The sequence below is a fragment of the Protopterus annectens genome, chromosome 17.part0 (assembly GCF_019279795.1).
Source record: "Protopterus annectens isolate FY-2018-M chromosome 17.part0, PAN1.0, whole genome shotgun sequence".
NCBI classification, from domain to species: domain Eukaryota; kingdom Metazoa; phylum Chordata; order Ceratodontiformes; family Protopteridae; genus Protopterus; species Protopterus annectens.
Window position 1 is genome coordinate 296,835,850 of NC_056751.1, and position 25,598 is coordinate 296,861,447.

The following is a 25,598-nucleotide window of genomic DNA, read 5'->3' on the forward strand; positions in this document are numbered from 1 at the left end:
AATTTTGGATTTATCTCTCCTCAACACGTTTTTGGACATTCCCAAGTTCAAGATGTTGACGTTACAACAGCTTTTTCCTCTGCTGGGCAAAGATCACTGGATGGTAACTTTAGATCTCAAGGAAGCTTACCTTCATGTGCCTATAAGGCTCAGTTGCAGGAAGTATCTGTGGTTTCGAGCTGGAAATTCTCACTATCAGTTCTCTGCATTGCCCTTTGGCTTATCTACTGCGCCCAGAGTATTCACAAAGGTTCTGGCTCCAGTGATAGCTTACTTCAGGCTTCAAGGAATTCAAATCTATCCTTACTTGGACGACTGCCTGATTCTGGCTCAAGAAAAGGAAGACCTTCTACAGCATCTGGAACATGTTATAGCAGTGCTAAGATGCCTAGGGTATTCTGTGAACGAAATAAAGTCCAGTCTAGTACCCTCTCAAGACATGTGCTTTCTGGGTGTGAGACTGAATACAGCAGCCCAGATGGCCTTTTTAACCCCGGACAAACAAAAGAGTCTATCACTTTACTTCCATCAACTATCTCATCAGTCCGTGCTGACTGCAAGGACAGTCCTTCAAGCATTAGGGTTCATGGCATCTTGTATTCTGGTGCTTCCCAATGCCAAACTGCATATGAGGAAGCTACAATGGTATCTCAAAAATGTATGGACACAGCACTGCCAGGATTTGGACACTGTCATTCAAATAATACCTTGCCTTCAAAAAAGAATTTTGTGGTGGGCTCAGGAATGTCACCTAAACAAGGGACTCTCTGTGACCCGGCCAGAGGCGAGTCAGATTTTAACGACAGATGCCTCGGACATTGCTTGGGGAGCTCATCTAAATGGAAAGTGGATACCAGACAAGTGGCCTGCCAGACTACAGCATCTACATATCAACATGAAGGAGATGTTAGCAGTCCAGTTTGCATTAATGGCTTTCAAGGAGTTACTTCTTCCAGGGCAGGTGTTGATTCTAACAGACAACACAACTGTCATGTGGTACATCAACAAGCAAGGGGAACACATTCTTATCCTCTATGCAGGCAAGCAATGATTTTATGGGAGACTGCTAAGCTTGCAACTAACTCTTCAGGCAAGGTTTCTGCCGGGAGCACAGAACTCCTTAGCAGATGTGTTAAGCAGACAAATCATGGATCCCCACGAGTGGAAACTGGATCTTCATATATTTCAAAAATTGACAGTGTCATGGGGAACTCCAGACATAGATCTGTTAAACTTCTCCACTAAACCGCCAGCTGCCACAGTATTGCACAAAGGGGTTTCATCACACAGCTTGGAAAGTGGATGCTCTGTCTTTCAGTTGGAAAAACCTTCATGTGTATGCCTTTCCTCCTCTGCCTCTTCTTCCGAAGGTACTATTAAAGGTCAGACAAGACAGGCCAAGGATGATTTTGATAGCTCCAGATTGGCCTCGGCAACACTGGTACCCACTACTTCGGAGTCTGGTAAGGAAGCCTCCATGGCCTTTACCTCTGATTCCTCATCTGTTATCTCAGAAGGATGGTCATCTGCTCAATGTCAAGCTTCACTCTCTTCATCTAACAGCCTGGCATATTCTGTGTTGAAACACAGCAGGTCTCAACTTCCTCAACAAGTTTTAAATGTGATTATGGAAGCTAGAAGACCTAGTACAAGGAAAGTGTACGCAGAAAAATGGAAGAGATTTTTATTTTGGAGTACAGCAAAGAATTTGCAGGTTTCTGAGCCTAATTTGAGTGTGGCTCTTCAATACCTTACTGAGTTATTGGACAAAGGGTTGTCCTTCTCTTCCATTAAGATACATGCTGCAGCAATTTCAGCTCACTATGATTGTGACCCACCATTGTTTTCACATCCTTTGTTCAAGCAGTTTCTTAGAGGGGCAAAGAATATAAGACCCCCACGTAGAGCTCCTACTCCTGCTTGGGATCTCAATTTTGTGTTGGAAAAACTTACTCTACAACCTTTTGAGCCTGCGGCTACTGCTGAATTGAAATACTTGTCATGGAAGACTGCTTTTCTGTTGGCTATTACTTCTGCAAGAAGGGTGTCTGAGTTGCAGGCCCTTATGGCAGTAGAGCCATTTTTGATTTGGATAGGGTATCATTACGTACTAATCCTTCCTTTATGCCTAAGGTGGTTTCTAGTGTGGCTTTAAACCAAACTATTCATTTGCCTACTTTTTATGCAGATCCCCAAAATAAAGGGAGAAGATTTTGCACACTTTAGATGTACACAGGCAATTGCGTTATTATTTAAGCAGGACTAAGGATTTTAGGCAGTCTCAGCAGTTGTTTGTTTCTTTTGCTTTGAGTTCACAGGGCAAGCCTGTGTCAAAACAAACTATTTCTAGGTGGATTGGCTTTTGCATTGCATTTTGTTATTCCCATCATGGCAAGGAGATTCCAGCTGGGATTAGGCCTCATTCCACTAGGGCTACTGCCACTTCAACAGCATTTCTAAGGGGGGTGGCAACTAAGGATATTTTGGAAGCAGCTACTTGGAGTTCAGTGCATACTTTCTCTAAGCATTATCACCTACCTATCTACTCTAAGTCTAGGGCTGGTTTTGCCACAGCTGTTTTGCAAGGCATGTTGTCAGCTCCTGCTTCTTTATGATTTGCCAGCCTCCCTTACCTCTGCTTTGGGATTCTACCCAATAGTTAGGACTGCAGCAATGGGGAACTAAGAACATAGTACAGTTTTGTACCTACCATAAATGTAGATGTTCGAGGATCCCATTGCTGCAGTCCAATTCCCTCCCTCCTTCCCTCTGTGTTTAGGGGTGGTTGTGTAGGTGAGGTTACATGCTTATATATATTTTTTGTATATATTCTTGTATATATTGTACATATTTTTGGTGCAGGTATTTTGGGCCTTGTCTTTTTAGGATCTTCTGACATCTGGGGCAAGAAAAGACTGAGGATATGGCGTCGGTCATGCGCATTAGTACCCTGACGTACTGACGTCAGTCTAATGCGCCCTGACCGACGTCAGCCTTATACTCTGGTATTCGGGCCGACTGGATGCGGACTATACCCAATAGTTAGGACTGCAGCAATGGGATCCTCGAACATCTACATTTATGGTAGGTACAAAACTGTACTTTCTAAAGGGTAGGACCTTAGAAACTACAGTAGGGCCATTTAGATTTGGAGTATGGCACTGTTCAGTCAATGCAGTCAAGGCTGTTGTTCGAGGTGATGCCAAGTGGGAACCTTTGCATATTCCCACACCAAAAGTGGTGACCAACATCAAACAATATCGTGTTCCAGGGGGCCATTCAGAAATTACTGAAACAATCCAGGAATTACTTCGTGTTGGCATACTCGAACCAACTGTGAGCCCATTTAATAGCCCGGTGTGGCCTGTCAAAAAACCTGATGGTTCCTGGCGTATGACGGTAGATTATCGGGCTTGAATAAGGTGGCTCCACCTTTAACTGCAGCAGTGCGGACATTGTTACCATTGTAGAGACTTTCTTCTTCTGCTGGGCCGTACCATGCAGTTTTGGACTTAGCAAATGCTTTCTTCTCCATACCTATAGCAGAAGAGAGTAGGGCTCAATTTGCATTTACCTGGGAGGAGGCAATATACCTTCCAGGTACTTCCACAAGGATATCTACACAGCCCAACCCTTTGCCATGGGCTGGTGGCCAGAGATCTGGCTAAGTTGCAGTTAAATAAAGTGACTGTATTCCATTACATTGATGACATCCTGATTACAGGAGAAAAGCCGGATGTGGACATTGCATTGAAAACAGTGATTGAACACCTTCAGAGCCGAGGGTGGGCAATAAATGAGGATAAAACACAGCAGGGAACATCAGTGAAATTCCTGGGTATGATATGGAATGGAGCAAAAAGAGAAATACCTGCATCGGCCTTAGAAAGCATTCAAAAGATTGCAGTCCCAAAAACAAAACAGCAGGCACAAGCCTTTTTGGGAGCAATGGGCTTTTGGAAAGCATTTGTACCACACCTTGGGCAAGTTTTACGACCTATTCACTATGTGACTAGAAAGAAATGTGACTTTCAGTGGGGTCCTAAACAGCAGATGGCCTCGAGGAAGCGAAAAGCCTTGCAACAAAGTGTGGGACTGGGTCCAATAGACCCACAGCAACCTTTATTTTGGAAGTGACTGTTGCTAATAATGTCATGTCCTGGGATTGTGGCAAAAGAATGATGTGGGAAAGAAAAGACCACTGGGATTTTGGTCTAAATCCCTGACCGGAGCACAGACTAGATACAGCCCTCTCGAACAGCATGTGCTGGCTGTATATACTGCCTTGATTCATGTAGAGGGGCTGACCAAACAACAGACAGTGACAGTGAAAGTAGACTACCCAATCCAGGGGTGGTTACGAGACAATACTCTGATGAAAACATTGATAGCACAGTCTTCGACTGTACAAAAATGGAAATGGTACTTGCAAGAAAGAGCCAATATTGTGCCTGGAGTTTCCCAGGTGCAGCAACAGTTGGCTGGCCTGATAATATTGAATGATGCTGATACAACAGAGCAACAACGGTATGAACTTCCAAAATCACCAATACGTGAGGCACCACCTTTCGATAAGTTGGACATGGAGAAGAGAAAATGTGCATGGTTTACTGATGGTTCTGCAAAAATTGGATCAAATGGCAGAACTTGGACTGCGGTAGCTTACTGCCCACAAACAGAGACTGTATTGTTTGATGAAGGAACTGCTGGTTCAAACAATCAGGCAGAATTAAGAGCTGTTGCTTTAGTGATTAATAATTTATCACTTGGAGATGAAGCATATATCTACACTGATAGCTGGGCAGTTTATAAAGGACTAACAGCCTGGTTACCTGCCTGGCAGCAACAAGACTGGAAAATTCATGGTAGACCTTTATGGGGAGGGTCAGAAGATTGGCAGCAGATCTGGGAAAAGGCACAACAGTGCCAGATTAGTGTTGGACATGTGGATGCTCATGCATCACTTGTGACAGATGAAAGAAGGCATAACCAGCAGGCAGATAAAATGGCTGCAGTACATGGAGGAGAAGCCTGAGGATATCAGCATGGCCAGGTGGGCCCACGATCGAAGTGGACATTTGGGAAGAGATGCTACGATGGAATGGACACGGAGACATGGTATGCAACTCAGTAAAGATGTACTGATAGATGTCATAAAACAATGTGAAATTTGTCAAAGAAATAAACGAAAGCAATTGCAATCAGAAGCATGTGGACATATACATAGAGGCAGTCGTTCAGCTCAGATCTGGCAGATAGATTTTATTGGTCCCTTGCCATTGGATCAAAATCAACAATACTGCCTAACCATGGTGGACACTTATTCGGGATTTTTGATGATTTCCCCATCAAAAAAGGCAAACCAACAAGCAGTATTAAGGGGACTGCATAAACTATGCATAACATATGGGACTCCTGTTGAAATACAAAGTGACCAAGGCAGTCATTTTACAGGAGCTGAGGTCCAAGAATGGGCAAAAGAAAATGGAGTTTGATGGGTACTACACATACCATATCATCCCCAAGCTTCTGGTCTGGTTGAAAGGTACAATGGACTTCTTAAAGAACAGATTTGTAAGAATACAAGTGACGGAACTTTGCGAGGATGGGCAAAGGTATTGGAACAAGCTGTAAGTCAGTTAAACAACAGACCTCGGAAGCAGCAAGGTACTCCCCTGCAAATGCATATGAATGACATCCGATCAGACTGCTGTACCTTAAAACTGGAAAGGTTGAATCCAGATGCAATATATCCCATGCTAACAAACATTGACCAAACTCGGCTTTGGCTATGTGCATTGACTGAGCAAAGAGTACCAGCACAGAATACTGTATTAACCACAGAATTTAGTAATCGGACCAGAACAGCCACATAGAAGGATTTTCTAACCACTTTGGCAATGTGATTATCAAAGGCGAGGTTACTATCTATCTGGGTCCCCAGATCCCTTATTACGTCTTCTGTATTTGGGGGGCTACCACCTATATGTTAGTTTGTGGGTACTTTGTTTTTTCCAGAGGGGATGACTATACACTTTTTGGCATTTAACTTGAGGCCATGGTTTTGACACCAGGTATCTGTCTCAGTGAGACCCTTTTGGAGGATGTCTGTGTCAGCCGGAGAGTCAATTATAGCCCCTAGATTGCAGTCGTCTGCGAACTTGGTCAACCATAGTCTTCCTGTGCTTGCCTGTACCTCTGAGAAGTATATGCCGAACAGGAGGGGTCCTAGGACTGAGCCCTGGGGAACGCCACTTGTAACCGGTTTAGAGTCAGACCTAGCTCCTGCAATTCTTACCATGTGGGTTCTGTCCGTGAGCCATTTGGCACCCCATCTCGTGACATAGGGGTTTATGTTCAGGCTGGTGAGCTTGTCTGTAATGCCTGAGTGGGGAATGGTGTCGAAGGCCTTTGCAAGGTCTAGGTAGGCTGTGCGGACCACCTTTCCCTCATCTATAGCCTTGGTAACTGTCTCAAAGAAGTCCACCAGGTTTAGGAGGCATGATCTGTCCTTAACAAAGCCAAACTGGGTAGGGTCCAGTGTTTGGTGGTTTCCTATGTCTCTGTTAATGAGATCCATGATGATGCGCTCCATAGCTTTGCAGACCAAGCTAGTCAGGTTTATAGGGTGATAGTTCCTGGGGTCCATTGTGGTTCCACCTTTGTGGAGAGGAATAACCGTTGCTATGCACCACTCTGTGGGCACGTAGCCTGTGGAGAGGCTGAGTTTAAAGAGTGTGTTTAGGTGAGGGGTTAGTTCATCTTTGAGCTCATGTAGGACGCAGCCTGGGACACAGTCCTGTCCCATTGATGCTGTCTTTTTGGCTTTGGAGAGGGCTGTTTTACCTGAGTGTCTGTGATTTCAGGGGCACTACATTCTTCTGGTATAGTTATGGGCCCTTTTGGGGGTGAGAGGGGGGTGAAGTGTGCACTGAATCTGTCTGTCAGAATGTTGGCTATATCGGTCGGTTCAGTGTATTTTGTGCCATTCTGCACTAACTCCGAGCAGATCTGAGAATTGCCACTTAGATTCTTGACATAGCTAAAGAATGCCTTGTGGTTATCTTTAGAGTCCTTGGCAATTTTTCTTTTGAAGCTAGCCTTGAATAATTTTATGAGGGAACGTAGTTTCTTGTTGATATTGATCAGGGGATGTCTTCCCTTCTTGGCATTTTACTCTTTTGTGTACTAGTTTCCTCCTCCTATTGTATAGCTTGTTTATGGCAGAGGTCCACCAGACTGGTTTCCTTTTCTTGGAGGAGTGAGTCTTAGTTTTGTTTGGGATAGCACGATCCATGCATTCTTGTAGGTACTGGCAGAGTGCATTAGTAAAGGATTTTGCAGCTTGGACAGTGTTATCCTTTAGCATGGTGGCTTTGAAACTTCCCACCTCGGGCTTAAGTAACATGAAGTTTGCTTTTGAAAAGTTTTTCATGCTAGTTTCTTTGACCGGGGGTGGTGGCAGAATGTGGATAGCCAGAGTGATTAGTTTATAGTCAGATCTAACCAGCGAGTGGTTGACCTCCCGTGTGGAGCACTGGTCGCCCATGTTGGTGATGACCAGGTTCAGTATGTTGTCACCTCTGGTGGGGGTGTTGACCAGATGATCCAGGGCATTTGAGTTTATAAATTCTAGGAAATGTTGGGCAAGGGAGTTTGTACTTGAGTAGTTCTTCCAGTTAATGTTTGGGTAATTGAATTCACCCAATATCGGGGTGTTTGGTAGGACCTTTATGTTTCCAAGTGTTTCCAGGAATGTGGAGTGGGGGTCCTGGGAGATGGTGGGTGATCTGTAGCAAACTATAATTTTGAATAGCAGTTTTGCCCATTGTTAGTTGCACGTGGATGATCTCTGCAGCATCGTGCTGTGCCACTAACCTGGAGGTGTGGGTATCCTTGATGAATATGGATGCTCCCCCGTCTTTTGTATTTCGGTCCGGGTTTTGTGGCCAAAATGTATGGTATGAGTTGTAGCCTGGCAGTGATGGGGTGCTCTCTGGAGCCTTAAACCAGGTTTCTGTTACTGCACATATCTCTATTTTCTCCATAATGAGAAGTGCCTCGAGTGCGTGCATTTTTGAGGTTTAGATTCTGGCATTGAGTAGCATTACCCTTAGTTTTTTGTTACTTGTGCTATTAACGGCGGTGGGTTTGTCTTTTGAGCCTTGCCTAAAAAAGGCACTATGGGGATGGCAAGAGCCTTGGCCAGTATTCGAAAGCCTAACTGTGACAGGCGCAAGCCGTCTCTAGCGAAGCAGTGTGGCTTGTCGAGCATGTCATCCCAGGCTGTGACAGACACTGGATCCCCTTTGAATGACATCAGAAGCTTAGCCAATTGTTGAAATTGATAATTTTTTTCTCTATACAGTGGTATCATTCTTGGTGAGGGCAGGATGCTACTCAGGGTCAGAGTCATACCGGCTTGGGCTACGTGATCAGAGAGTTCTTCCATGTCTCTTTTCATGTAGTCCAGGGGAGTATGGCTGAGGTCATTCACACCAACATGGACAATGACAGAATCATATTTGTACTTGCTCTGGAGTGACCTGAGTGCTTGTGTTATGTGGTGGATCCTGGCACCCGACAGGCATCTAACAGTAACCTTCTCCTTATTCAGCCTAGTGAGTGGGACATCAGTGTGCCTGACTATAGAGTCACCTATTACTAGTGTGTTGGGTATGTTATTTTGCCTTAAGGGCTGTGATTGCGTGGCACACTGGTTTTGTGACGTGTGTGTTTCATGGTTTGTGTTGGGGGGTGGGGGTGGAGGTTGCTTGGATGTCTGCTTTGGAGGTCTCTGTTGCTTCTGCAGATTTTTATTTAGAACATCCGAGTATGTTTTCGTGTATTTGTGTGTGTTTTTTGCTGGTGCTGGTTTCATAGGTCTGTGTGAGGCTGGTGGTGTGATGCAAGTAATTCCCTTCTCCTCTTGAATGCCTGGTCCAGTCTTCGGTTGAGAGAGCTTAGCCTCCAGTTTGGCTGTATAATTGCATCTCTTGTATTATTTTTTTACATATGTAGTATGCCATTTCTGAGCCTCAACGGGGATAAAGTGCACTAATCAGTGAACTAAACCAATTTTACATGTTACAGCTATTTTGTGTCTGAGTCAAGCATATAAGGTAAAGTTTAAAATGGATTGGACTATGAAATGAGACCCTTGTATACTAATGAGAGTAGGAAAGAGTAGTAGTAGAAAAAGGTAAAAGCAAAAATCCAATTATAGTGTGAGCACCCTGTTCTATATCCATCCTGTAGCCTGTAAGGGCTGCAGGTTTAAAAAAAAAAGCCAAAAGCATGGTATTCTGGATTGTATTCCTTAGATCTATGGCCTAGGTTATAAACTACATACTTATTTTCAGCCTTTTACCTCCAGAATGTGAAACAAATGGGCAAAATGTGGAACACTTACAGCTTCAACTAGAAGCTCACATGATGGTTACAATGTGATAGTTCATACTTATAAAAGGTTATTTGATGAATTAATATGATCCAGTATTACCATGCTTATCTGTTACAAATTCTTAATATTGAATGTGTAACAGACCCTTTCATTGTGGAACACTGAGGAACATGGACGCTTTAAGACTCAAAATGAGGACCATTCCACGTAATGAGCTACATTTGAGTGGTATGACTGTATGCTGCAGACATAGGTAGTACTAGGATCATGCGAACCATGCCTGAAATAAAAAGGTGAACAGGACTCCTACCACGAGCCCAGCTGAAACCCAGCAGACCTGGCACCTCCCATTTTCTAACTATTTAAGTACTGTAACAATTACTAGATGTTCACTGAACAAGATTGCTCATCTATCAGAATTAACTAAAAATATCTTTGAATATTTTACTGGAGTGTTCCTTTGTCGCATGACCCTATCACTACATGGTATGTAGCATACAGTTTATACCTAAGCCATAGACGTGGGGATTTGATCCATTGTCATCCTTTTTGGCTTAAGTCATGGAAAAAAGTAAAATGAGAACCCAGGGCAGTCCACAGGGAAAAATGGCAAGTGTTAGTTAGAGAGGTAGTGTAGTAGACGTAGGTAGTAAGAATGATTGATTGGATGAGAAGAAATAGGAGAAATCAGTACCGTATCAGATGGTATGTATATTGTAAAGCAGTTGCATTAAGGGAGAGATTAGTTAGTCTTGTGTTAGCACTTAGAGTTTGAAATATTTTCTTTGAAACAAAAGTAAGTCAAAGTGAACTTTATTGTCCTTTAGACTCCTCAAGGGTAACCTGAATGAAATTGTGTGCATCAGTCTCGATACTGAGATGACAATTTCACATGTACAGATTACATATAGCACATACATCATACATAACATTAACTTTAAGTTAGGCTGTTATTTTACTACATACTATAAATTACTATGTCTGCAGTTTTTTAGCAGCCGAGTGATTGATTATTGCACATTTATTTATTGCATGCTTATTTTCTGATATGTTAGAATAGCTAGCAGACAAATATTGCACGTCATTGACATTGTAAACAGATTACTATGAGCGAGCATCTCAATTTCTGTTGGTCTGATGAAGTTTGTTTATGAAGTAAACAAAAGCGCTAACTTTATCTACAGCTGGTCTGGCGTGTTTTTTTTTTTGGTGTTTAGCAGTTTTTGTTTCCTTTGGCTTAAGTAGTTTATTGCACCATAATGGTTTAACTGACACAAGACCTGTCAGTGACTGATGAGATTGCTTCCAGAGTTCAAGAACCTAATTGCCTGTGGGAAGAAACTATTCCTGAACCTGGTTGTTTTACAGAGCACGCTGCGGTATCATCTGCCAGGCGACAAGCCTGTAAACAGACTTTAGGCAGGACATTGATATTTGTTAATGTCTTTAAAGTTATTTATTTTCTTAAATGGCTTGTAGTTGTGTTTGCATCTCACTTCTTGGGAAGATTTTTCAAGTTGGCAGGATCAGCTTGTAGAAGCTTTTCACCCATGTGCTTATTAAAACAGCTCAGGTTTGGAGTATTGCAATAATTTTTTCCTTCCATAGGGTCAGAAAGGGAGGATTAAACTTGTAGATTGAGAGTGAAGGGTAGTATCTCTAGTGAAGTTTAAATATAAGGCATGAGAGAAGGAAGATGGCCGTAGCAATCATTTTTAGTGTAAAGCAGTCAGTAATGTTTTTTTCTATGATGATAGATAAATGAACTTAAGTTATATTGAGTTTAATGAGATTATAGAGGCCATACTCTAGCATGCATATAAGAACGCTTTAAGCTAGAGCTAACCTACACTCAAGGGTGAGAAGATGATTTCAGAGTAGGAAATTTTAAGCTGTGTAAGAACTTTTTGAATATTTACTTTGTATGCTGAGAGACATTTAGTGATGGAACAAGAAGGCCAAGACAGTGATAGAATATTTGGCGGGATTTGTGGTTCAAAATGGAGTCAAATATGTTTATAGTCTGGCTGCTTTTAAGTTTTTGAGGAGACCTAAACAGAATGACTGCTGATTCATAGGGTTCAGTTGGACTTTGTCAGAGTTGACCTTTCCTACTGTCTGTAATTACCTTTTCTGTATGTTTGCATCAACAAAGTGTTTTTTGCCAGTTTCAGAACATCATCAATGTGCTCCATGTAGATCATTCCCTTTGTATACACTCTGCTGTACGTTGTGTTACATCTTACACAGGTATTTTTTGTTGAAACTTGAAACAAAATTCCAGTACCTTAAATTGATTCAAATGCTTCAGCAAGTAATCCAGAATGTAACAGATGGTGTACTGAAGTAGCAAAATCAGTATACATACCTTACTTTGAGAAACATTTGAATAAATAGTAAGCAGGCCATTTTGAAGGGTTCAGAAGTTATTTGGTCTATATTATGACTGAAAGTATTTCAAGATGAGTGTAAAGGGCTCCTGCTCTGCTGTTTCAAAGATGATAGAACTAGAAGACAGAGAGCTCATAGAAAACCTGAGAGTTTCTGCTGTACAAGAAAAACTGGTAGGAACAAAATATATTAATTTAATTTTATGAATGCACAAATAAACAAGTGGACTTGTGTTCCAAAGTAGGATTTGTTAATTGAAAGACACATTGACTGTATGGTCCAAACCTGACCATGAGAAAGAAGTCCAGTGCCTATATTAGTAAAGAAGCAATCATGCCAGCGGAAAGAGTTGATCTTGAAAATACTGTGGCATACATGAAAAGTGTTAAAAGTTTGAGACAAGAGAGTGTTTGTGGAAAATGATTATTCTCTGTATTCTAGGCAGAACGGTCTTTTTAGTGACTTTTATATGTTAAATATATTAAAGTAAACAAGTATTGTTCTTAGGTCTAAGAAATATACTATTTACACTATAGCAAGATAAAGTCTGGATGCAAGAAATTTTAAGTTAATATAATGCTACGATGTTCGGCTGGTGGGATGGGTTGTAAAAGTGTACTGATTATACTATACATAGAAGTAATAATTTCCCTAGTGTTTACAAAGGTGGGTGTCTAGATTAATATACTTGACTTAAGTGCTAAACATTTTTTTGTAAGACAAGATGGGGACAGGCATGACAAATGATAATTTTCTTGTATTTGCAAAGATATTAGCTTGCTGTTTTTTCTGTTAGCAAATGCTCTCAGCCAGAGACATGGTCTGCAGCTTAAAGCAATCTGCCAGGGGAATTTTGTACACTGTGTTCAGAGTGAAATTTTTAAAGATTCCTCCATGCTTCTACAGAGATTTTTTTTTCCTCATTGCTGACTAATTTTATAAGGAGTCATGCTGTATGCTGGTGCAAGCAGTTATTTTAAGACTTCTGAACATTCTTTGTTAAAGGAAATGCAAAATTTGAAAGTGCAGTGGCAAACAGTTGAGTAAAAAATAGTCTGAAATTATGGAAGTGAATAAGAGATAGTAGCCTACCCAGCAGCCTTAGTACTTCAATGTATGCAATAAAACAGTGCACAATTTAGTTTTATTTAAAGGTAGCCACCGTGGAAGGGGAATAGAGGTAAGAAAACAACAGACAGCCCAAATATGCAACAAAGTCTTGAAAATGTAGGATCTTTGTTTAGAAGTATTTGCATACGTATTTTTATACCCCAGGCAGACTCTAAAGAAATTTGCCTCTATAGTTTGTTAATGTTGGAGGTGTGATGGGGAAGAAAAAATAACTGGGAACATATTTTTGGGAGTGTAATGAGTTGACAGACTTTAAAAAATCCCTGCAGACTTCTCTGTTAGAAATACCTGGTAAGGAAATTATTTTTTAGTCTGTGATACAGAATCGGAATTGCCTAGGCATTGTAAGGTCTTGCTGAGTTTAATTATGGTGGGTGGCAAAATAACAGTTAATGGACAATTTAAATAAAAGTCTAAACCAACCATACTAGAAGTAGTGATAATGGTAACCAGGATAAAAGAAATGGAAGTGGGATCTTCAGAAAAGGGTAGGAGCACATTGCATAAAAAAATGGGAATTGTGGGAACAATACATGCAGAATAATGTTTTGGAGGAATGAGGTTTAAGGGAAGGCAGGAACTGAATGAGCTATGTAATGGTTGACTGACAGTGACTGTACAGAAAATTATAAGTGATGTATGATATTTGCAACTGAAAATGTCAATATGGTTTGTTTTCATTTACAAATGTATGATTTCCTATGTCATAGGTGATAATTCAATAAAGGTGTTTTTTGAAAACAGACAGCAGTCAGTATGATTAGGAACTCAGACTGTAACTTGCACGTTAGCATGAGTAATGTTAATTTTATATTAGGAAATGCCTGTTGGTGCAGTTGTAAAGTTGGGGTAATTATTCTAAGCTGGAGAGTTAGACTTCATTTGTTGAAAATATATGCCATTTTGTGTGTTTATTCTTAGTTAATATGGGGTGTGGGTGTTCTGAAAATATATTTAATGTTTTCGTTTGAAGGTTTGTATTAAAAGAAATTAATCTTGAAAAACATGACAGAGTCAATTGGAGTTGAAAAGAAACAATGGTATACAAAGGTCAGCCTGCCAGACAATATGTGCATGTAAGGCAAAAATTGAAAATAAGCACATTGTGTGTAATAGGTGGAGCTATCACTTTTTAATAAAATGGATACTCTTTCTCTGCTATCATGGAATGTAAAATGACCTTGCATGTATAAATAAAGGAAAGAGTATTGAATTATATTAAGAAATGCAGAGTGTGAATAGCAATGCGGCAGGAGAAACATTTGGAAAGAAATTGGCATGTAAATTTTACCAAGAAAATATTTCAGGATAGATAATCAGCATAATATCAGGGTCAAAGGAAAGGGGAGTTAATACTGATTTGTAGAAGGACTCCAATACTGATAGAAGAGGGAAAAAAGACAGTGATGGTAAATTTGTGGTAGTATGGGGCTTTTGACAAGTAAAGAGGATTATGTTGGCTTGTATTTATATGCCATAAAAAATGCTATTATGGGGTTTACATTTTGGGGAGAAATGCACAGCTTTCAGCAGAGAATATCACTTACAAGTGGTGAATGGAACTTGATTTGGAATAATGAGGATGTAACATGGGAACCTGGAAGGCAAAATATAACAAAAGATAGTACATTTCTGAAGAAATGTAGGAAAATATTTGGTAGAGAAGAAGGTAGCTGCAAATTCAGAAGTAGGAAGTCATACAATTTGCATATTCTTCCCCAAGGTGCAATGACTGGGCTAGACTGGTTAGAAGTTTTATTTCACAGGAGCATGTACATTTAATTGAAAGTTTTGATACACATCATTAACTATTTCAAGTCATGCACAAATAGACTAAGATAAAAGTGGAGGATAACGAGGTAAAAATGAGACATTTTCGCTGTCCCACCTTCCTTATAAAAAGAGAGAAATTCAAGGGACAGGTAGTGGAAATTATTTAATAGTTAATAGGGAAGATATAAATTTCTTCAGAAGGGAAAGCTGGTAAGTGGGCTAAATGTAAATGGAGTTGAAAAATAAGGTAAAAATAAAAGAACAAGAGAGATGGCTAATAAGTAATAGGAATCTCTTAGAAGGACTGACAGTGGTTAAATTGTTGCAGAATAAGGCAAATCTTACAAAAGAAGAGGATGAGAACTGCAGACTGGTGAAGAGAAAATAAAGGAGTATTTGATTAATATGCATGAGTTTGCAAAGATTGTTGTTAAGCAACAATTTTTAGATAACCACTTTAGAGCATAAAACTTTTTAGCATGGTGACTTAGGCAACAGAAATACGATGATGATTTCACCAAATTTAGAGAGCCTGTGACAAGAAAAATAACCATATATACTATAGAGATATTAGATATATTGTGGTAATTTTATGAAAATTTGTATAAAGCAGAGGAACGTGGAGACCATGAAAGAGCACAAGTAGAAGTATTTATGGAAGACTTAATTATGCCTAAGTTAGAGGAAGATGAGGTTCAACAACTAATAGTTATGATAGGAGGAGATGAGATAAAATTAGAGATGTATTACCAGTCTGCAGGGAGATCTTCTGGAACAGATGGTATTCCTATAGAAGTTAGGAAGTTAGAAGGGATGAAAGTGATAAAGATCTGGAAGATTTTGTTTAATAATATTTTAAAAGGAGGGGAAGCATCAGTATCTTGGAAGAAAGCTGCTGTTGGCTGTATTACCCAAGAAGGATAAAAACCCATCAGTCCCAGCTTCTTATAGACCTATTTAATTTGTAAACCATTATTATAAAGCGTTTATCTGTAATGGCTAAAAGAGTGGCAGCAGTATTGTCAAAACTAATATGTGGATCAGCTTGGTTTTGTGGAGGGAAATCAGACATTTGACAACATTAAGAGAACAATAATGATCCAGAGGGAAGTAGAATGTAAGAAAATACTACTGTTGTTTCTGAGTTTTGATGTAAAGAAAGCATTTGATGGAGTAAGCTAGTTTTTGATGAGTAGGGCAGTGGAAGCATTTGCATTCCCTGATACAATAATAATGTTAATTAGGAGGAGGTATGAAGATTCATAGGCAAGAATGAATATAGGAGGGTTCCTCCCTCCTAAATTGTGTTTACAGAGAGGAACCAGGCAGAAATGTCCTATTTCCCTTTATTTGTTTATATTTAGAGCTATTGGCAAAAAAATACTCTAAATTCAAGGATATAATTTGCATGGTAATCAAAAAAGGTTTTCTTTAGTTGCAGATGATATTTTATATTTGATAAATCCAGAAAAGGACAGTTTGGTTTTGTGGAAAATGTTGAGACTTTCACATCAGAAATAAAATTAATGAAGATAAAACAAAGGCTATAATGGTAAATTATGTACCTCCAGACAAATTGGTGCAGCAATATCCATATTAATGGGAACATAATAAGATGAAGTATTTAGGAATATGGATTAAAAAAACCTTCTTTTATAGCTGCTATGGATATGTGGGAAGAGGGAAGAGACTAAACAAGTGAATACAAAAACTGAGAAACTGGAAGTTCTTGTTTGTTAGTATTGATAGTAAAAGTAAAATACAAGCAGAGAAAATGTTTTATAGACATGCCAGGCATATTTTTACCAACAAGAGGAGAAGTTGTGGACAAGAATTAATAGATTTAAAGAAATTTATTTGGCAGGGAAAGAGGGCAAGAGTTAAGTGGAATGTTTGTCCTTCCAACAGAACAGCATGGTTTAGGATTACTCAATTGGAAGTGATATTTTAGAGTTATGGAGATAAGGCTCATGTACATAACACAAGCAGAATATTATAATTCAAAGCGGAAAGGGATGATTATATGGGGGGGGGTCATGAAATGAGGAGTGTGTGGAATTTTGCATATGTATCCTTGTGAATAACCATACAGAATATTATATTCAGAAAGTATTCTAAGAACTAAGCCAACACAGAAATGGAGAAAGAATATTTTGGTGATAGGGATGACTGTAAGTAGCTGTACAGAAAATGAGCAAGAGGACATTGGAATTTACTGGACAAAACTGGCAAAAGAACTAAGATATTGGGAATCAGGCAACTAGAGAGGGAAAGGATGAGTCCAAGAAGAAGTTTGAACTGCAGGTTAGAGCTTGCTTTCCCTACCAGGATTAATATCAGGGTATATGGAAAGAGAAGGGGACAGGGAAGTCCAAAGTGAAAGACCTGCTTTGGTAGAGTTTTTAGTTGAATCTAGATTGGAAGCTGCTGCTACAAAAAGGGATAATTATCAGGCCATATAAAATATTGCATTTTAAGTATAAGAATCAATTAGAGGAGGTTAGAAAAGATTGGGAGAGAGTGGAAAAGCAACTTACACGGAACAATGGGAGGATGTATGTAGGGCTCCCAACTACTGAAGAAAGTTGACAAGGTTTAGAATTTCCTTTGTCTGTTATAAACACGACTTCTCCTGTGGCTCTTATGACTAATTTTTTGCTTGGTTGTATTTGTGTAAGGTATTTTCATACACCATGCAAACCTCAACAAATTTTTCCTCATGTAGACAGCAAATCTTTGTGTGGTATTGGGAAGGGATATTTAATTGGGACCATGTTTTATGGAAGTGTAATGAGCTGGCAGATTATAAAAATTTCCTACAGAACATTCTGTCAGAAATATTGGGGGAACAAAGTAACTAAGGGAATTGTTCTTTTTAGCCAGGACACAAGATCTGGATTGCCTAGATATGGTAAGGCCTTATTCAATGTAATTCTATTGGCTGCCAAAAAAGCAATTACTAGAAAATGGAAATCAAAGTCTATAGCAACTGTATTTAAGGTACTGAATATTTTAAAAGAACTAGAGATGGGATGTTCAGAAAAGGGAAGACACAAATTGCATAGCAATAAATGGAGTTTGTTTGAAGAATCCATGCATAATAATGCTCAGGAGGAGGAGGACTAAGATTTAAGGGCAGGCAGGAACGGAGTAATTTCGGTAGGATATGAGTAAATGAGATTTATCATATAGAAAGAAAATATGTATGTAATTTAAGTAAATGAAAACAAATATGGTTTGTTTTCTTTTCTATTAATGCAAGTGTGCCTATGTCTTGAATGATACTTTAGTAAGGGTGTGTTAAAAAAAAAATGAACTCGTCAGTTTCACAGTTTTATTTCTGAATTGTTTTAATTGTGATGAATATTTATTGCATTGCCTGGATGTGTACATATGGATAAGTTTTGTCAAACTAAAGAATTTTATAAAGATCAGTACTTTCAACTTGTATCTTAAACAACTTCCAAAGTGGATACTAAGTTGTCTAAAGCTATACTGTCTAGGTAGTTTTATGACTGTATTTCATTTGTTATAAACAAGGTAAGCATATACCTGGTAAACTGAAGGCACACACTATTAGATCAGTCACTATTTCTCATGCATTTTTTTTGTAAAAGAGCACTGATAACTGTCAAGCTACTACTAGGGCTTCCCTAGGCAACTTAGCGGAATATTACAATCTAGACATCATCTCCTGGTATCGCGCAGCCTTTGTGGTTGCAGTAGTCCATGACGATCTTTCCTAGACCACCCAAGTTAATTGCTAGGGACTCTGTCCTCTTAGTAATAGAGGGTGGCCCAGACCATGTCAGAGGCATATACATGTATAACAGAGCTGCTATGTTTTTCTGCCTACCTTGCCCCAGTCTGGTAGAGGAGACTGTGAGTATATGTTTGAGAAGTGTGTTTGACCTGTTTTTACATGGGCACAGGGGGTTAAGACTTGGCTGTAGATAGGCAGAGTTGTGCTAAGAACTATGGGTATGGGGAAAGAATTCAAGTCCTGAGAAAGTTCATATTAGTGCCAAGGCAACCGCGAGGTGGTGTCAAGGTCCTGTCAGAAGAGCACGAGCCACAACCATGTAGTTCTGTCATTATAGAGAGTATATAATTGTCTTCAGCAGCTTCAAGGGTTTTAGATGTCCTGTAAAGGTTGTCGATATGAGATCAGTTGGTTGAAATCACGTGCTGCTTATTTCCTCTTAATTTTGTTTAATTTTTATAGATAATGTTACTTCAAGTATCAACCACAAAATTTGCAAACTTGCTTTGTTTTCTTATTTTACCAGGAATGGTTTTTTTTTTTCATTTTCAATCTGTTCACAATGGAAAGTGAAAATGCTTGCTTTTGGGTACACTTTACTTTTTTTCTTAGTAAGAATATTATGTGAGCAGTTTTCCTTTCATCACTTACTGCACACGTATTCTTAAACTTCATTTTTTTCTTAATTTTTCACTCTGTTGCCATATGCCTGTTTCTGCTACCGAAAAGACATTTTTATTGCTTAAAATTACCATGAGAAGCTTTTGCCCCTATCATACCTGTAATATTACATGTATCTTTGTCCATATGGTTTTCTTTCTTTCTTTATCTAGTTCAGTATTTTGAGTTAAAGGATATTTTCACTCTGCTCATCCATGAACTTTTTGCCTTGTAACAAATTTAAACACTGAGTCACTTATCTCTCATGAACATGTTATTAATGCAGACATCAACACAAGCACCTAGTCATGCAGTTTGTAACTGAAGTTATGCTAGTTTGAGTAGAGCACAAACTGGAAACTAGGAAGTCGATAAGGCCTACAAAGCCATGTCTTCAAAATATGAAATGTCAGTCATAGAGGACTAGCCATTTAAGCCAGAAGGGCTGAATGACAACTTCATTACACAGCTCAACTCTCTGGAGATGATGAGCGAATGTACTACACATTCCAGCTGGAAGCATTACAAAACATTTAATGTAATTAGATCTTTATTGAAATGTTGGCACTTGAAATGCAAAGTGCCAACATGCTGGAAAAGAGACATAAAATCCAGAAACTGAATCTTTAAAATCACTCTTCGCCTTTAAACTTTTTATTTTTTTTTTTTAATTTTTTTAATATACAGAGAAACAAAGTTACCTCTCCTTCATCACTCCCTCAAACTCGTGTGTATATATATATATATATATATATATATATATATATATATATATACACACACACACACATGCACACACACACACACACACACACACACACACACACACACACACGCACACACACACCAACTCTGGGATTGCCATACCTTTGAGAAAAGGCAGTATTCCAGGACATGGCCGTCTTGGACTTAGTATATGTAAGTCCCTTTTTACAGTCATTCAGTCACCATGTTTCTGGACTCACTGTTGCAGGTTCCAACATTTCAAATATCGAACAATTTAATTGCTTTATCTGGGTAGTTTGTGTTCTGTGAAAAGTATCTTAGCAGGTCACTTTTTAAAACAAATAGAAGGTAGCAAAAAAAAGTGTTATTGTCTGCAAAGACGGATTAGAGAGAGACGCTGATTCACAACATTGCCTTTATACACAAATGCAGAGTCAAAGCATTTGAAGTTATTGTTTCTGTTCTGAGTCATATTTGGTGACATTGGTAGAGCATCAAGTGATACAGCAAATGAAAAATTGCAAATATGCCATGTTATGATAATTGAGTTAATGTTACTTGCAGCATAAATTTGTAGAAAATGTATACATTTTTATTTTTCTTTTGTTTCTGTAGAGGTGATGTTTAAGCAGGTATCTCTGTGTTTATTTTATTTATTTATTTGACATTTGTCAACCAGGAAAGTCTGACTTGGAACTAGCCAATTTTCAGCACAGGCCTGGGGAGAAAAGCTGCAGATGCATGTCTTTGTAGCATGGGAGGAAACCGGAGCATCCGGAGGAAACCCACATGAATGCAGGGAGGACATGCAGACTCCGCACAGAAGGCACCCAGCCGAGAATTGAACCGGAGAATCTCTTGTTGTGAGGTGTCAACGCTACTACTGCATCATTGCGCACATGGTTTGTTACTGTGACACAAAATTCTTGCATACATTGAAGGTTGCTTTAAGCTGTTTTATTTTAATTAAAATATGCATGTGTTAAATCAGTTGATTTCACTTCCTTTTTACTTGCTGCCAGCTTTGTTTGATGATCTAGGTTACACCCAAATTATTACCCTGACTATAAGAACACTGACTAGTAGTCCATATTGTTTGTGAATGGCTGTAAGAAACACTGAAACTTCTAGCACAATCATTCTGAAGATCTTAAAGGTTTAATTTCTCTGTTTATATTCAAAGGCTTGGTGTAAGTTGATGCCAGCATCAAACCACTTCCCGGCAGGCTGTTCAGTAAACAGAAGCTGTCATACCTCCTCTGTTTCTCTTTAAGGAATGAGAATTGTCATTACAAATACAGTGCAACCTGGTCATTTTGCTATAGTTAGAGGAAGAAATCCAGCCCATTGAATAGCTAGGCTGATGTATAACATTTTACACAATCTGCTGATGAGCTCATAAATATATAAAAAAATAAATAATTAATTTGTTAAGAAGTTTGATTTTGTTTGGAGTGTTCATGAAAGCAAAATTATTTTAACTCTTTGAAAATGTGTATGCCTGACTTTGCAAAATGGTATAAACAAGGATCACTTAAAGGAATCTGGACTGAAAGGTAAAAGTTAATTAGAGCAGTTGTATTGTTTTCATCATTGTTTCATCTGCATTGTGTAGGACCTTCCAGCACCTATAGTTGATGATGTTGACAAGATTGAAATGCAAGAGGAAGTAAAAATTGACTCCAAAAAACTCGAAGAACCTATGACAATAGCTTGGCGCTACCAAAACCTGCCAAAAATGCAAGTAAGTATTAAAAGGTTGTTTAATTTGCCACCAATTTGTTTTGTGAGATGGACAGCAATTTAAAAGGACAAAATTATAAAGACAGGAACTTGGTGGCACAGCTAAGTAAAAGAGGTAGTGGGTTTTGTCAAACAAATTGGTCACATGATTGGACAGAGAAGATTTGTCATGGTCATATTTCTTTGTGTTTTTTGAACTGGTTATTTGTGCTAGGCATGGCCTATTTTCAGAAGAGACCCAAGGAGGTTTTCATACTAACTAGGGGAATTTTGTCCAGGACACTGAGAAAATATCTCATCTGTTTTTAATAATGACCAGCCATTGTATTATTTTGCATTGAAATGCAACAGCAGAATAATGAGTGAGAGATTTGTAAGGAAATGCATAGTCTAATTTTATTCTCTGGTTGTAAGCTTGGGGTTGAGAAGTATCCTGTCTGAGAAAAGTGCATTCTCTTTTCTCTTAGTGCAATCTCAGATTTGGAATGCAGTAAATAGGAGGAGTGCATTTGGGATACTGTGGGTGCTTGCCATTTTATAGAAGCACTTATGTGATTTCATTTAATATTTTTAGAGTTTGGAGGTAAATAAGTTTTTTTTTCCACTTTTTATTATTTTGGGATTTGGAAGCCCTCATTTTGCATTGCTTGTATATACGAATCACTGATGACTAGTAGCTGCATAATTTAGATGCCTACTTAAGAAAACAAAATGGAGCAGTGAATGGTTTCACAGACTGTATTTGTGAATTGAGTAGTAAAGTTATCTTTCAAGCCACCCTATATTGTATTTATGCAATATGTTCGTAGTTATAGTATAGAATTGGGGCTGATGCCATTATGAGCCTAGCACATCACTAGAAAATTTACTGTCATCCATATGTCTAAGTAGTTTACACAAAAATAAAAACAGTGGCTCTAATATCAATTGGATGTTAGTTCTGTAAATTATTAAATCTGACATAGAATGACTTATTTTCTGAAATAAGTTTTTTGTATGTACTAATTGTGAGCTTCTTTCACCTCAGCATCTTAATTTGAACATTTTTGTGTAGATGTCATTTAAAAAGAGTTTAATTGGACCCTCAGAATGTTTCTACACTGTATACAAACCTCTCCTAATAAATCTTAAGTTAGTAGAAAAATGAATTTCACAGAGTTTTTGCCATGTAAGACATGCTTTGTAGCCTCTGTATTCTGGAAATATTTGTAATGCTTTTCATACAGTAATGAAATGCATTATTGTACTTGAATAGTGAGAGTACCACTAAAACAAAAATGTAAATGGGATTTATTTTTTTTAAGAATAATGTGAATCACTCAACATGCCTTCCTACAGTCCTACACATTTTCTTTGAAGTCTATGTGAGTTTCAGCAGTTGTTCCCATGTTTTCAAAGGAATGGACAATTTGAAGGCATTTACATAGAATGAAGAATAGCTTTTTATCCCGAAATGCATTGTGGACATTTTTGTTTTCATTTATTGTAAAATCACTGATAAAATGCTCTAAATTATTTTAGGTGGTGTCCACTGATAGCTGCTATCTTGCACTTATGCACACATTTGCCATCCCTAACATTTTGAAGTAGTTGAGAAGCAAGTGTTAAGTAAGAGTAGATCAAACACAGACCCTTGTAATACTCTACAGAATATAGATTTCCATATTAAATTGTTGTGTCTTTAGGCTTTTCCCGGTTAGGGGTCGCCACAGAGAAACTCCGGTCCGCTAATGATTGGTAGTTGATTTTTACGTGCTATTAAATATTTATCTAGATGATTATAAAAGTGATTGATTAGCAGGGCTTTTAGTTTAGATATTTTAGTATGTATGTATTTATTTATTTATATTTGCTTACCGGGGTAGTCTGTTTGGGTATAAGCCCATTTTCAGTGGAGTCCCAGGGAGAAAAGCTCCAATATAATGTACATTAATATACAGAAAAAGATACATTAATAAAATAAAGAGAAATACAAATATATATATATATATATATATATATATATATATATATATATATATATATATATATATATATATATATATATATGTATATATATATATAAAACAGAATTCACCAACAACAAAAGTCCAACCAAAAAATGTGAAATACGGCCACAAACAGCTTTAATGACAGCACAGCACAAATCCCAAATATCCAGTAAGCGCTTTTTGTCAGACAGTTGACGACTTCAGACCGAATAATGGTTAACCACAATTCATACTTATACAAAAACAAGATTGCAATCATTCCATTAAGCAATCATACAATTAACTAATCTAATTAAAATCTATTGACATAACCTTTTTCTTAAACTCAATTCATATAAACATTTTAAAAGACTTAATTACTATATACAGTTATACAAATAAATATAAGTGCAATGACAGCTTAAATCATTTATAAAGAAATTCTTTTGTATAGAAGTTTGGCCCAATGTTTTCACTTTTTCCTTTTCAAATATATTTTAAAAATTTCCATGTCATTGAGAACAGGCGGGGAACTAACATTATATTTCATAATCCAACAGTATTCTTTCCAATCAAGCTCTTCCTCTGCTAACAATTTATTTTCATAATTAAATACTCTTATCACTGAGAATTTAGGTAAACCTTTACATGTGGTTTAGATATTATAGTATGTATGTATTTATTTATTTACATTTGCTTAACAGGATAGTTTGTCTGGGTATAAGCCCGTTTTCAGTGGAGTCCCGGGGAGAAAAGCTGCAGTACAATGTACATTAATATACAGAAAAAGATACATTAATAAAATAAGGGAAATACAAATATACATTGACTTTGAAAACATAACATTAAGATAATAGAATAGTATCATAAGCATTGTTTACAGAGTTTAATTTTTTTTTCTTCTTTTAAGGTATATAAAGATATATTAGGTTAGTACAGACGGAGAAAGAGGAAAGTAAAAGAGGATGAAAAAGAACTCCAGGTCATAAAAGGCTACTGATCTGGAGGGGAATAATTAACCTGGATTGATACAAGAACAAATCAATCTACTCTATAGGTGGACTTTTAACTGTTTATTGAATTGAATTGGATTAGTAGTGTTTAAAATATGTTGTGAAATTGTGTTCCGGGTTTTGAAAATATGATGAGAGTAAAGGGAATCCCCAGCCTTGTCATTACTTTGAGAGACTTGTAGAAGGGTTTTGTATGTAGAAGAAAGTTGTCGAGTATTAACATATGGTTGGAGTAATTGTTCCAAGGCTGGGGTTCTGTCAAGGTGATAAACTAAGTGGTGGGTGATATTGGGAATAGGTAAGATAATGGGGGAGTTTTAGCTGTTTTAATTGACGTAGGGAGGAGCAATGATGTGACCTATGTGGGGAATTTGTAGCAAACTTGGCAATTTTGTTATAGTAGGCTTCAAGTTTGGAAAGTTCAGTTTTGCTAAGTAAGGTAAGCATGGGGAGGTGTAAAGTAGAGTGGATAGGAGGTGAGTTCTAGCTATGTCTAATCTGGCTTGGTTTGTCAGAAATGGCTTAATGCGGTACAGAGAGCCAAGTTTGGTGTGAGTTTTTTTAATGGATTCAGATAGATGAATATCAAATTTTAGTTTGTCAGTAGTTGCACCTAGTAGTTAGGTTTGGGAAATGGCAGTAATAATTGTGTTGTTTGAAGAAATATATATATGTAAAAAAGTTGAGGATATGGTAAATTTGTTTGGGAGAAATAGCATTAGCTTCATTTTATTTGGGTTTAGTATAAAGTTAGCTATGTTTAGCCAATGTTCAACTTCCAAGAAAGATTGTTGTGTGATATCCTGTAGTTGTGTGAGAGAGGATGCTTTACATAAGCTAGTCATCTGCATATTGGATAACTGAGGCAAGTAGTGCGGATTTATGCAATTGGTTAGTGAATATATTAAAAAGCAGGGGGCCTAGTATAGAACCTTGTGGGACTCCAATGTTAACAGGGAGTAAAGATGATGGCTCCTATTCCACTGAACAGATTGTTGTTGCCTGGTTAGATAGCTATGGAACCA

General features: G+C 38.2%; 1 protein-coding gene across 3 annotated transcripts in view; it reads left to right on the plus strand.

The window, feature by feature from the left end:
• ELP4 (elongator acetyltransferase complex subunit 4) overlaps positions 1–25,598 on the plus strand; it is a 2,241,348-nt gene that overhangs the window by 751,185 nt on the left and 1,464,565 nt on the right. For all 3 annotated transcript variants that reach the window (XM_044058959.1, XM_044058962.1, XM_044058960.1), the window contains one exon: positions 21,463–21,591. In XM_044058959.1, coding sequence (XP_043914894.1) covers positions 21,463–21,591 — 129 coding nt within the window. The remainder of the gene's footprint in view (positions 1–21,462; positions 21,592–25,598) is intronic.